Consider the following 13,816-nt stretch of genomic DNA (forward strand, 5'->3'; position numbering starts at 1 on the left):
ATCTAAAACTTTTCTTCTTTTGCATATATTGACAAATCTACCTGGATATAGGGTTGTGGGTAAGAATTTTTTTTAAGTTTCTTAAGTCAAATTTAAACTTCTGATTAAGAAAAAGAAAATTTAGTATATAAACATTTCCTATAAATTTTTTTCCCCATTAAGTGTTGTTGAATTCAAAGATGAAGAATTCGTAAAGAAAGCGCTAGAAACTATGAACAAATATGATCTTAGTGGAAGACCCCTGAATATTAAAGAGGTAAGATTTCTTATATTTGGAATAATTTAAACTTTTGGATATAAAGACATGTTTTCTTTGGATTTTCATCTTGGAGGATGTATTTCTCTGGCTACTCCTTTTTTTTTTTTTAAAGCCTAGATGCTTATTAAAGCATTATATAATTGAAGATAGTTTTGCTTGTGCATGGTTTCCTGTTTGCTTTTAAGCAGTTTTCCTATATATTTGATTTGTTCCAAGTTGTTATAAGCAGAGGTGCATGATTTAAAAAATGCAGATATTTAAAGATGGCAAGGTTTATGTATTGACTTTATTTGGTATAGACATTTTCAGTTTTTAGATTGTGTTGTTTAACTTGAGAATTAGATATTCTTGTAGTTGATAGTAAAGCGTGCTTAATAATGCAAATACCTTATGGATTTGAATAAAATTGATACTCACTTTTAGTTAAAATTACCCTGAAACTATGCCAGATTAAAATTTGAGAAAACTTGTGAATCTGTTAGTGAAATTTGTAACTGGAACTTGGAAACCCCTAAAGTGGGTATGTTCCCTTTGTATGGAACAGTAGTATAATACATTGACAAAAAAATAATCAGAAGATACTTAAAAACTATGTACACTTAAGTGTAATTGACCTTGGTAATGATTAGCTTGAATAGCAGTCATTTTCATTTCTTCCTTTAGTTCATATTGTTAATCTTACCTGAATTGTTTGATCATGGACCAGTTACGTATATATTCTTGCTAAAGTCTGTGTTACAAATGATTGAGGATGTACTTTAGGACCCTGAAGAGTCTCTACCAGCAAGGTTGCAAGTCTCTGGTAGTAGAGCATTACTGTCAGTCACAGTTTAATTTGGTTAAGTAATGATAGGAGTCCCAGCTCACTTTCTAGCTCTGTGACTAGGCAGGTTACTTATTCTCTAAACCTCAGTAATTATAATAGTACAAATGGTAGTACTTACCTAATAGAGTTTTTATGAGTATTAAATGAGATAACATGGTAGAGAATTCAAGCTCTGGCATCAGATAATCTGGGTGACTCAGGGCAATCACTTACCTTTAATTACTTAAAAAATTACCTAACTTTAATCACTCTCTATTTCTTTGTTTCTTTATCACTAAAGTGAGAATGATATTAGAAGCTATCTGATAGTTTTATAAGGTTTCAGTTAATATATGTAAAACATTTAATAAATGTTAGCTACTAACTATAATTGTGATGTTATTATATAAAGCACTTAGCACAGTGCTCAAAATATTATATAACTACATAAGAAATGTTAGCTGTAATAATAATTGCTTGTTGTTATTCCAGTCCAAGGTGGGAATATTCCTGGTTGTTGGTCTCTTGATTCTGACTATGAGGTGATAATAGCTTAAAATTAAAGCCCATGCTACCAACAAATACAAGTATTCCAAATCCCTTTATTGGAGTCAGCTTCTGAACTCCTCTAATTCTGTTTGAGCCTGGGGGGTTTGTCTGTCCGTTCTCCTTCCTTCCTTCCTTCCTTCCTTCCTTCCTTCCTTCCTTCCTTCCTCCCTCCCTCCCTCCCTCCCTTCCTCCCTTCCTCTCTTCCTCTCTCTTCCCTTTCCTTTTCCCTTTCCTCTCCCTCCCTCCTTCCTCCTTTCCTTCCTCCTTTCCTTCCTTCCTTCCTTCCTTCCTTCCTTCCTTCCTTCCTTCCTTCCTTCCTTCCTTCCTTCCTTCCTATTTTGACTGGGAAGTAGAGAAAGTTTAGACTGTTGTACTCTGTGCCAGCCGTTTACATGGTGGTTTTTATGCTAAAGGACAAACCTATGTTGTTTGTGTTCTTTTAAGTTTTAGCACTTCCTGTATCCTCAGTAATATTTTAGAGACCCTAGAATAGAGTTATGTGATCCAAATTGATGTAGGATACTTCCATTTTTAAATTTTTTTAAGAGGGAACAATAACTGAGTTTGGCCTAGCTAAATGATGAAGTATTCTTTATTCAGTTAACTTTATGGATTATTATTACTAAAGGTCCCTTTCCTGGGAATTTCTGATTTACAAATGGATGACTGGGCTCAGTGCTAAAACTACTAGTGAGAGTCTAAGAAAAAATATATTTCCAATATTCCCTACCAGATATTACAATTTTATTTTTTCATTATATTAAATGGTGTTAGGAGCAGTTATAAAATTTAATAGGCCCTCTAATAGCAATAACAGTTAGTGACTGGCAGGCTGTCCTCCAAGGGGAAAAGAGGAATAAAAACCATGTTATATAGTGGCTACTTTGTTTTAGATGAATTGTATTTATATATGTTTTATGTTTTATTATGCATATGTGTGTATGTATTTTTGTGTGTATATATGTTTATATGTCAAAAATATAAAAAGACAAATCAAAACATACGAAGATGTTAAGGACAACAGTGTATCTCAATAGTTTATGAAGCACCTCCGCTACCCCTACCCCTCCTTCTCTCCATAGGTAACCACTATCATAAATTTTCGATTTGTGCAAGTTTTTGAAGCTTTAGTTAGACCTGAAACATTTATTATTTACTAACTTAAAAATTTTGCAGCATTTTTCAAAACATTTATTTCTTTATTTCTGTATTTCTCTTTATTTCTTCATGGTGAAAAAATACTTAGGAAGCTAGTATACCTTTATTAATTGCATTGTTTTTTTTTTTAATTTTTTTTTTAACGTTGTATTTATTTTTGAGACAGGGAGAGACAGAGCATGAACAGGGGAGGGTCAGAGAGAGGGAGACACAGAATCTGAAACAGGCTCCAGGCTCTGAGCTGTCAGCACAGAGCCTGACGCGGGGCTCAAACTCACGGACTGTGAGATCATGACCTGAGCCGAAGTCGGCCGCTTAACCGACTGAGCCACCCAGGTGCCCCTGCATTTAGTTTTTCACCTTCTATTCTCCCAGCCTTCCTAGAGAATTTATTAAGGTCATCCAACTTTCTTTTTATTAATATTCCCAGACTGAGACTAGCAATATAGAGTTGATGGTTGCATTTATCATTGTCATTTGGTATTGCAGATAATAGTCTATTAGTGTGTTTATGTGTTTTTTGTGTGTGTTTTGCATTCCACCTGGTGAGATAAGTGAGAAGTACATTTAAACTCACTATTTTTGTTTTGTTTAAAGGTAGAATATTTCTCTTATACAGTTAATGAACTTAAAGCAGTTTTTAATATCATTTGCTTGGACACTTAGCGTTTCTTTATACCCCCCCCCCCTTCATCTCAGATCATAATCCATTGTCAGATCACAATCATTGTTGAGAAAGGAAAAAGGTTGGAAAGTGGGTAATTGTATTTTGTTTAGGAATGAAACTTACACATTATAATAGTTCCCCTTTACCCCAATATTCCTGGGTTTTGTAACAGTCTGTTCCACTGTTGAAAAGCTTTGAATTAGTCTGATTTGGCATTGCCTTGGGCATCCAGTGGTGAGAATTCACCATTACTGCATTTTAGCAAGAAAAGAGTCACAGTAAGTACAGTATTTTGTTCCTCTTTGAGTTATATATATTTATGCGTATGTGTCATGTATTTGAACCCTAGTATAAGGGCAAAATTAAACTAATTTCAAGTTCTTAAGTGACTTTAGTGATTGGAAACGGGTATTTAATTGACACCCCTGGAGACTGAAATCTTTTGTCTGTCCACAGGTTTTTATGGGACTGAATTCTCTGGATAAGAAAAAAGCTCACTCTTCAAGAGGGCCAATAATTTGAGCCAGTTGGGATAGCTACTGTAGAATTTGAAGTTGTTATTTTAATGATACAGATTTACTGATGTATCTAGTGGTATTTAACATTCAATGTGTGTTATAGGACCCTGATGGAGAAAATGCTCGTAGGGCATTGCAACGAACAGGAGGATCATTTCCAGGAGGACATGTACCCGATATGGGATCGGGGTTGATGAATTTACCACCTTCCATTCTCAATAATCCAAACATTCCTCCTGAGGTTATCAGTAATTTGCAGGCTGGTAGACTTGGTTCCACAATTTTTGTTGCTAATGTAAGTTTAAGCTTTAGTCTAAAATTTTGTCATTCAGATATTCAGTTCTAATCATGAGGTTATTAAATTAGATGAATGGGTTGTAGGTTTAGAGAACATTTTGCTGATTTTTAATGAAAGTAAGTGAAACAGTAATTATTGGAACTCAAACCCAGTTTAAATATATATGCACACATATATATAAGGTTAAAGTGTAAATATGAGTATTTAGTATTCCTTAAAAGTGAACTGTGGAATTTACAAATACCTATGCAGTTCTTGAACATGTTTACTTTCATTATATGGGACTTTTGTTCATATTGGTAAATGGATTTCTTTCTTTAGCTTTGATATTTGATATTTGTGAATGTGCACATTGTAGTTGGTTTGTCATTTGTTCTAAGCTTTTGAAAGTCAGTGATATCAACAGTACTTTCAAAAATCTGAATTTCTCTCAGTAAAAATAGATGAGCAAGTTTCACATGTACAAAACAGGATGAGCAGATAAGAGGCTGTTTTGGAAATTTAAAAAAAAAATTAAGGATAAGGAACAACGTTGGGTGAAGCTTGATTGATTTTAAACAACTTAAGATGTCTTTATTTGAATACTGTTGTTGATGTACCATCTACCAAGAAGTATAGTTCTTTATAGCTTTTAGATTTGAGAAAAGATTTGTTTGTATTATTTATAAATGGGGAGAGGGGTTTATTAGGTATGTAACTTTATGTAATTTTATGTTAAGCTTGACTTCAAAGTTGGTTGGAAGAAGCTAAAGGAGGTGTTCAGCATAGCTGGAACTGTAAAACGGGCAGATATTAAAGAAGACAAAGATGGCAAGAGCAGAGGAATGGGCACAGTCACTTTTGAACAAGCAATTGAAGCAGTTCAAGCAATTTGTATCCTGATTTACACTTTAGCGCTATCTAATACGGTTGAAGAGCTTGATACCATTTTGTGGGGGTCATGGAATTTAAAGTTGCCTGGCTTGGAAATGTGTATTAGACTTTAGTCTCCAGCACATAAAACCTTTACTATGTCCAAGTACTAAAGTCACTCTTAAAACTTGAATTAGCCATATTATGTAAGCCTGGTATGAACTCTTCTACTTTCTCTTCCTGCCACAATGAACTGTATGTATATCCGCTGTCGACAGTTAATGTAATCCATTGTGCATTAATGCAGTTGCTTTAAATGAAGTTTTCCCCCAGTGGTTGACTTACAAGATTATATTTTATTCATAAAGTAAAAGTATAAAGCAAAGACTTCAAGATTTTTCTTTGAGTATATGGAAGAGACTAAAATAAGTAAAATAGTAAAGATGTTGATTAAATTATTAGAGGTAGTCTGACTCTAAGATTATTAAAAATATGTGTTCAAGTATAATTTTATAGTCAACTGGTTTTCCTTGACCAAACCAACAGCTATGTTCAATGGGCAGTTTTTGTTTGATAGACCTATGCATGTGAAAATGGTGAGTTCCTCCATATCACTTCAACCTCCCACCTCTTCAAACTTGTATCTGCTCTCCTCTGCATTGCAGATCTGTTTAGTTATGAATTAACCACACAATAAACTTTTTTTGCAATTAGGATGACAAGTCTGTCCCTCATGAAGACTACCGCTCACATGATAGTAAAACACCACAGTTACCACGTAAGTAAAAGTTATTATTAGAGCAGGCTATATATTTTTTCAATTTTATTATATGCTAAGCAAAACTCCTTATTTTTGCACCTATATCCCAAATTGCCCACAGTTTAGGATTAGTTTGGCATTATAGAGATAGTTTGTCATGATTGCTGAGGAAGACTGAGAAGATAAACATGTACCTTTTTTTTTTTCTTTTTGGTATTTTTTCCTTATTACAAAAGCAATACATACTAAAAAAATTGTTAAGTTCATATACATGAAGGGAAAAAGAAGTCCTTTTAATTTTACGACATGTAGTCTCCATTTTAATATTTTTCTGTATTTTTTATGGTCTTTTTAGGGTTTTTTTTTTACATAGTTGAGTACTACCATAGAAATAATTTTTTTTTAACATTAATCTGAAGTATTCCATGTTGGAAAATTCTTTTCACATATTTTTATTTGGTGTGTAATAGTCCATTGTATGGATGCTCCCTAAGTATTTCACTGTAATGTTAGGTATATTTATTTGTTTTAACTTTTTTTTCTTTAATTGCCAACAGAGTAATTCATGTCTTTCTGTATACAAATATTTGGTATGTTTTTGGTTATTTCTTTCAAGTATATTTACAAGTTCTCAGGTGTACATATTGATCAGTATTATTGAATTATTTTCCAAATGGTTATAAAACATAATGTACTTAACATCTTTGTCTCAGTGTTACATCTGCAAAATGAGGATGATAGCGCCTATATCATGGGGTTGGCATGAGTGTTGCATGAGTTAATATATGTATAACACTTAGAACAGTTTTGGAATAATGTAAACACTCAAAAACTAGCTCTTCTTACTCTTTTACTGTACCTTCTCTGATTTTTATTAAGTTTTTTTTAATGATAAAATATTTTAAATATACAGACAAAAATAAAATTAATCATGTAGCTATCTTAGGCCATATTTGTTATAGATGATTTTCCTTTAAAATAAAATTTTACAGATAAGGTTGAGACTCCCCCTCTCTCCTGACCACCAGATACCATACCAAGAGGAAACAACTTATGAATATAGTGTTTATTGTTTAAGTTTTAGTCATTTGGATACACATTTATACATTCACAAACATTATAGTTAATGGTTTTGCTGGATTTAAAATTTGGGGTGAGTGGCATCCTATTTGTATATATTCTGCAGCTTGCTGTTTTTGGTTTAATACTGTTTTTGAGATGCATTTATATTGATGTAGCTCTAGTTCCTTAATTTTTTAATTTTTTTTTTGAGTGGGGCGGGGCAGAGAAAGAGGGAGAGAATCTTAAGCAGGCTCTGGGCTCAGCACTGAGCCCCACACAAGGGGCTCAAGCTCCCGACCTTGAGATCATGACGAGAGTTGAAATCAAGAGTCGGGTGTTTAACCGACTTGAGCTATCCAGGCTCCCCTGTAATTTCTGTTTTTCTAAGATTTTTACTATTTTTGTTCATTTTCAGATTTATTGGCATAAAATACCCTCTTAAATTTCCTCTACATCTATAGTTCTTTCTTCTGATAAATTCTGAAGGTTTGTAATTTCTCTTTTTCTTGGTCAGTTGTGCTTAGAGATTTTTCAGTTTTATTTGTGCTTTCAGTTTCATCTTAATTTCTGCTCTTTAATATTTTCTTCTCTCTATTTTTGGGGGTTTAGTTTCTTATTTTTGTCCAAATTCCTTAAGCTGACTGTTCACTAGTTTTGTAGGCTCTCTTTCCTAATAAAAGTAGTTATAACTATAAATTTAGCTGTTGCACACAAGTTTTGCTATGGAGTATTTTTATTGTGATTTCATTTTTATTAAATTACTACTATGACTTCTTAAGCCATGCAGTTTTGAATTTCTAAATGTATGGGGCTTTTCATTGTTAATTTTTAACTTATTGTGGCCAGAGAAGATACGATTGTGATTTTTGGAATAATTTGGACTTTGTATTATGGTCTAATATCAGGCACTTTTTAAATACATAATCTAGGTGTGCTTGGTGAGTGCAGTGTTCTATATATGTCCATTAAATCAAGTTTGTTAATCCATTTACATTGTCTACATTTATATCACTACTAATCATCATGTGTGCTTGGGCTGTCAATTACTGAGAGATGTATATGGTAAAATTTCCCACTAGAATGTTGGATTTTCTTTTTATTGTTGTTTGTTTTTTGGTTTTTACTTTAAATATTTTGACACTAACTTAGTAAGTACATCTAAGTTTAGAACTGATATATTTTCCAAATGAATCAAAATTTTATCACTAAGAGTGATTTTATCTTTAGTAACTAAGTCTTATCTAATATTTAAAAAAAGGTTTTTTTTTCAACGTTTATTTATTTTTGGGACAGAGAGAGACAGAGCATGAACGGGGGAGGGGCAGAGAGAGAGGGAGACACAGAATCAGAAACAGGCTCCAGGCTCTGAGCCATCAGTCCAGAGCCTGACGCGGGGCTCGAACTCACGGACCGCGAGATCGTGACCTGGCTGAAGTCAGACGCTTAATCGACTGCGCCACCCACGCGCCCCAAGTCTTATCTAATATTGATATAGTTATAACAGCTTTGTTTTGCTTATTCACATTTATTATTTATGTGGGTTAATTCCCATTATTATACGTTCTATTTTTGTGCTTTTTACAGATATTTTCCTCCTATCTTGCTTTCTCATTTAGTGGTTAGCCAGGATTTGTAATATATCTGTGAAGTCTGAAGTTAATATAATTATTCTTTTACTCAGTAATAGAGTGACCTTTGAATGCTTTAATTCTAATCACTTTTTCTATTGAATTATATGCCGTTATTGCTCATTGTCTTAGTTCTGTATTGCTTTTTTTCATGCCCACAAATTAGGCATTACTACTATTTACCATTTTCTTGGCTTACCTTTCTCTACTCTCACAGACCCTGGTGCTAATTTTTTCTCAAAGCATATATTTTAAAAGCTCTTTCAGTGAGGATCTGTTGTTAGTAAATTGTCTCAATTTTGGATAGTCATAAATGTCTTCAAAGGTAGTTTTACTGGTTATACAGTTTAAGATTGATAGTTATTTTCTCTCAGCACTTTGAAAAACCCCACAGTCTTCTGGCTTCCATTGTTGCTATTAAGTCAGCTACCAGTTAAAATGTCCTTTCTTTACAGGTTAGCTGTGTTCTTCATGTTGCTGATTTTAAGATATTTGTCTTTGGTATGCAGTTTTCTGCAGTGTTGGTATGAATTATTTCTTATTGGGCTTTCACAATCGAAGAATTCAATTTCTTTTTAAGTGAACTCTGGAAAACTCTCAGTTCATGTGTCTTTGAGTATTTCCCTTTCTCTCTTTATAGGGCAGTTTTTTCCTGCCTCAGCCAAGTTTACCTTATCACTTAGAGTGTCATCTTTCGAGATTCTGCCTGGCTTTTTGCTGGGGCTTCCAGTTTACTTTTCCACTATTAATACTCTTCTAGTTATTTAGATAAAAAATATTCTCTGTTGTATTCAGACTTACTCTATATCTCTTCTTTTTGAGATTCACATTTTTATATATTCTTTATTGAGATATAATATGAACTCATACACTTTGACAGAATTAGTTTGTTATTCGAGTTAATCATTATTAATGTCCCTGTTTTTCCCTTCCTCCCTTCTTTTGTTCAGATTATTGTAACTTGTCAAATGGGAGCCTCCTTACTGCCAATGATGCCTATACTCTTACTTTCGGTGAAAGCATGATTTCCCAGATCTGTGAAGATTTTTTTTTTGTCATAGAGATAAGAGATTGGCCTAGTCTCAAAGAGTCCTGGTTCCTTTTAGTGAAGAATGATTTCAGAGATGAAAATATGAGTCCTAGGTATAGACATGAGAGTATTGTTGATAGTCAAGTATGCTGTTGCTTTCAGTTAGACCATTTTTAGGTACTGAGCTGTTCTCTTTTACCAGATGGCATTGATCTTTTCAATTACACAGCATGCTTCTGTATTTTATCTTAAAACACACACACACATTTTGTGTGTGTGTGTGTGTGTGTGTGTGTGTGTGTGTGTATATATATATATATATATATTATAGTATGGTTTTCTCAGCCCCTACCTCGTAATTGCTACATTGGCTAGCAAGAACATACTCAGATTTAATATAGTAAAATAAAATAGTTCCCACTCAACTGTTAAGTCTTTAAGGTCATCAAATTAACTTCTTAAAGTCTATTTTCAACAAATTTAATTAGTTTATTTTAAGAGAGGTAGTAAAAGGAATACTGGATTTAGAGACCGAAAACTTAAATTGTAGTCCTACCTTAATCACATAGCTAAATGGCATTATACAAGTAACTTAAGGTCTCAGAAATTTCCTCCTGTGTGGAAAATAGATGTGAAAACACTTAAGGTGCCATATAAGTAAATAAATATGTCATGGACAAAACCAGGTAATGTAACATTTGTTTTATTCAATATTTTGTTTTCAATGTTGTTGACTTTTTAGTTGGATTTGAACCATCTTAAACGTAATTCTATTTTAAGTGGTTTTACAAACTCGAGCAAGATTCTCATTTTCAGATATGTATACCATTTATAAGGTATATAATATTATTCAAAATCCTATTGGTATTTGATTAGTCCTTTTTAGAATGCCTTGAAACTAGGATAGAAGGTAGGTCTGCTTCATAAAATACTTCTCATTAATAAATGGTGTTATAGTGAGGCTTCTTCACTGTGCTGCATTCTGATGAAAACAAGAACCAGTGCTCTTATTTGCAAATTTGCAAAATTTTGGCAATATTACGACAGGCATGTAGCTTAAAGAATTTATTTAGTGCCAGTTAGTTAATCATATATGGGCTGGTAATATCATTTTCATTTGTGTTTTAGGTGGTCTTGGAGGCATTGGAATGGGACTTGGTCCAGGTGGACAGCCTATTAGTGCCAGCCAGTTGAATATAGGTGGTGTAATGGGAAATTTAGGCCCAAGTGGTGAGTATTCTCACTTTCTTATTTCTTTTTAATGATACATTGCTAAATTTATAAAGCTTACATTTACTAGTTTGTAGTAGTGTTTAAAGGATTCTGTTTTATAGTTGAATATTTAGGATGTCATTTAGCCTAAAAAAAGAATGAAACCTTGAAACCAGAGAACATGAAATAGAGTGAGCAAAGGTCAAGAGGGTTCCTCTGAGGCCAGCTGTGTTGTAGCTAGCCGTTTAGCACTTTGGATTTTAAAATGTCTTTGAGGCAGGAGGAGAATGTTTAACATAGTGTCTCGTGTATCATGGATATACAGTATTTGTGGAATGGCTGAAATGCTACCCTATCAAAAGCAAGTTAAATTTGTATTTATAGCTGGGAAGGTAGCTTTTCAGAGAGCTGTTTGGCTCTTTACATGGACTAATTTACAGTTTGTCTCTGAAGATTAGTTTTTAAACCTTGTGGTTTCAGAACCATTTTATTCTCTTCCAATTTGGTGGCGGTCCCAAAGTGCTTTTGTTGACATGGTTATGTTTGTCAGTATTTACTGTGTTAGGAAATAAAACTTAGAAATTCAAAAATATTTACAGATTTATTTAAAATAACAGTTATCGACTTGTATTAACATAAATATAATTTTTAAGAAAATGTTTTATTTTCTGTTACAAAATATTAGTAAACAGAGTGGCATCGTTTTATCTTTTTGGATATCCCTTTAATGTTTGGTTTAAGGCAAGACAGCCATGCTGTTATATCTGCTTCTGCATTTTGTTTGTTATATTGCATACATCATGTAGTTTCTGGAAAATTACACCTTATATTCATGACAGAATGAGAGTAAACAGTCAAATAATATCTTAATATTACTTGATGAACAAAATAGTTTTGACTTATTGGACCCCAGACCATACTTTGAGAACTGTGTCTTAATTGATAGAGTACTAAATGCTCTCAGATTCCTGTTTTTTGCTGAGATGCTATAGCTAAACTTTAAAAAATCAGTGTAGCTATGGTAATTGGTCTGAATGAAATAGAAACTTTTATTCTTAGGCTCTCTACCTTCCTAAACAAAGGCTTTTTTATTCTTTGTTTTTTTTACTGCTCCCTTAGCTGCCATGTTGAAAGGAGTCCTTACTTTCTGACTCGATCTCTAAATCTGCTGTGGTGATACTTCTGTGTGTGTGTGTGTGTGTGTGTGTGTGTGTGTGTGTTGAAAAAAAAATGAACAGTTACCTAGTCCTAGATATTCTCTGCTTGAATGTGTGACCAGTGAATTTTGTTTTCTTATTTAATAAATATTCATAGAGGCCTTTTTGAAGACTCATGATTAGACAGCTGCTGTACATAGCACTTTAAAGTCTCACACATGTGCCCCACTGCTTCTCTAGCATTCCGTCATGACTAGACCAATGGTATCTTTTGCTGTATTGTGTTATGTCATTCTTTAGTCCTAAAAATAAGATTGACTGAACGTACATACTATGTATTTTATTTGAGGTATGGGAATGGATGGTCCAGGTTTTGGAGGAATGAATAGAATTGGAGGAGGTATGTATAAGCATTTGTTTTTTGTATGTACCCAGTACCATGTTTAGTAAATTAGAAGCTGTGTTGAGAATTCTAAGGGAAAAAAAAGTCATAGTTTATTGTTGGCTCATACCTAAAGGCTGCTAGCAGAAACTGAGCCTAGTACATACTTAAGAGATGGGAAATGATGTGTTAAGCCCCTGCACATGGTAGAGTGGATGAAGAGCTTACTGGTGAGACATAACATTTACAACATGTACCTTTCAGCTATATAGCTAATAGTCAAATCTCAAAATTAATCTTTATTCCGTAGGAATTGGGTTTGGTGGTCTGGAAGCAATGAATAGCATGGGAGGATTTGGAGGAGTTGGCCGAATGGGAGGTAGGTAAATGTAGGAATGGGCACTGTAGAGGTCTCCAGAGGGCATATGGGGCATGGCGGGTAGAGACAGGCATAACAGGACGGGGGATATCATATGGCATGTGAGGTAAGTTGGTAAATCACAGACTTTTTGGTATTTGTGACTTTTGTCATCTTTTCAGTTTACTCTCATTATGTTCCTAAATGGATTACCATGTACTGATACACTTGAAAAAGGGTTAATTTGTTGCATAATCTTTTCAGAGCTGTACCGTGGTGCGATGACTAGTAGCATGGAGAGAGATTTTGGACGTGGTGATATTGGATTAAATCGAGGCTTTGGAGATTCCTTTGGTAGACTTGGTAGGGCTGGCTGCATATTTCTCCTTTTCCTTTTTGCAGATTATGTTTTTCAAAGTCTGTTTCCTTTTTTTGTGAAAAATTGGACATTGATAATGTTTCATGTAATTTATTGATGAAAACCACTTTAGGAATTTTAATGTACTAGCTCTCTTTCAGTAAATTACATATTTGAACCTATTTTTAGAAGACGTACACTTTTTGGTTACTGTACAGCTGAGAGCATAGTACCTTGGGAATTTTAAAATATGATTCTTCCAATTAATTAGTATCTTTCCATCCTTGTTTAGGCAGTGCAATGATTGCAGGAAGAATAGGAGCTTCTAACATGGGTCCAGTAGGATCTGGAATAAGTAGGTTTAAATTTTACTAGAATTTATTCAGTAGTATTTGAGTGCTTGCAAAAGACTTTGCAAGAGTAGTTATTATAGTATAGTAATATTTTGTTCTTATGTGTTAATATGTCTTGTCATAATTTAGAGAAACTTTGAGAGTTACTGAGCTTTTCTGTTTGATCACTGTTTGAAATTTCTAAACTAACTTTGAATTTTACCTCTTTGACATTTCTGAACTAACAACAGAGTATGTGTTAACTGTCAGCTAATCCAAGAAGCTCCGTTCCAACTGAGGAATCTGGGGATTTCCTTGATCATGTGTCAGGAGGAACTTTTGCTTTAGCACCAACTTTGTTTCCTTGCCTATTGTCTACAGCTGCTATTGGTGACTAGCTTATTTCATGTGTGAACATCTTGTGTCTTTTG

At 33.7% G+C, this 13,816-nt stretch overlaps 1 protein-coding gene across 2 annotated transcripts in view; it reads left to right on the forward strand.

Moving 5' to 3' along the window:
* Positions 1-13,816, forward strand: part of MYEF2 (myelin expression factor 2) — a 31,527-nt gene that overhangs the window by 7,950 nt on the left and 9,761 nt on the right. The window contains exons 4-14 of one of the 2 annotated variants that reach the window (XM_027067188.2): positions 52-59; positions 163-256; positions 4,060-4,251; positions 4,974-5,127; positions 5,653-5,702; positions 5,821-5,884; positions 10,715-10,816; positions 12,305-12,355; positions 12,648-12,716; positions 12,960-13,058; positions 13,346-13,408. In XM_027067188.2, the coding sequence (XP_026922989.1) occupies positions 52-59; positions 163-256; positions 4,060-4,251; positions 4,974-5,127; positions 5,653-5,702; positions 5,821-5,884; positions 10,715-10,816; positions 12,305-12,355; positions 12,648-12,716; positions 12,960-13,058; positions 13,346-13,408 (946 nt within the window). The remainder of the gene's footprint in view (positions 1-51; positions 60-162; positions 257-4,059; positions 4,252-4,973; positions 5,128-5,652; positions 5,703-5,820; positions 5,885-10,714; positions 10,817-12,304; positions 12,356-12,647; positions 12,717-12,959; positions 13,059-13,345; positions 13,409-13,816) is intronic. The other variant, XM_027067189.2, reaches the window with a different exon arrangement.

Source organism: Acinonyx jubatus, chromosome B3 (assembly GCF_027475565.1).
Source record: "Acinonyx jubatus isolate Ajub_Pintada_27869175 chromosome B3, VMU_Ajub_asm_v1.0, whole genome shotgun sequence".
In the NCBI taxonomy this organism is placed as follows: domain Eukaryota; kingdom Metazoa; phylum Chordata; class Mammalia; order Carnivora; family Felidae; genus Acinonyx; species Acinonyx jubatus.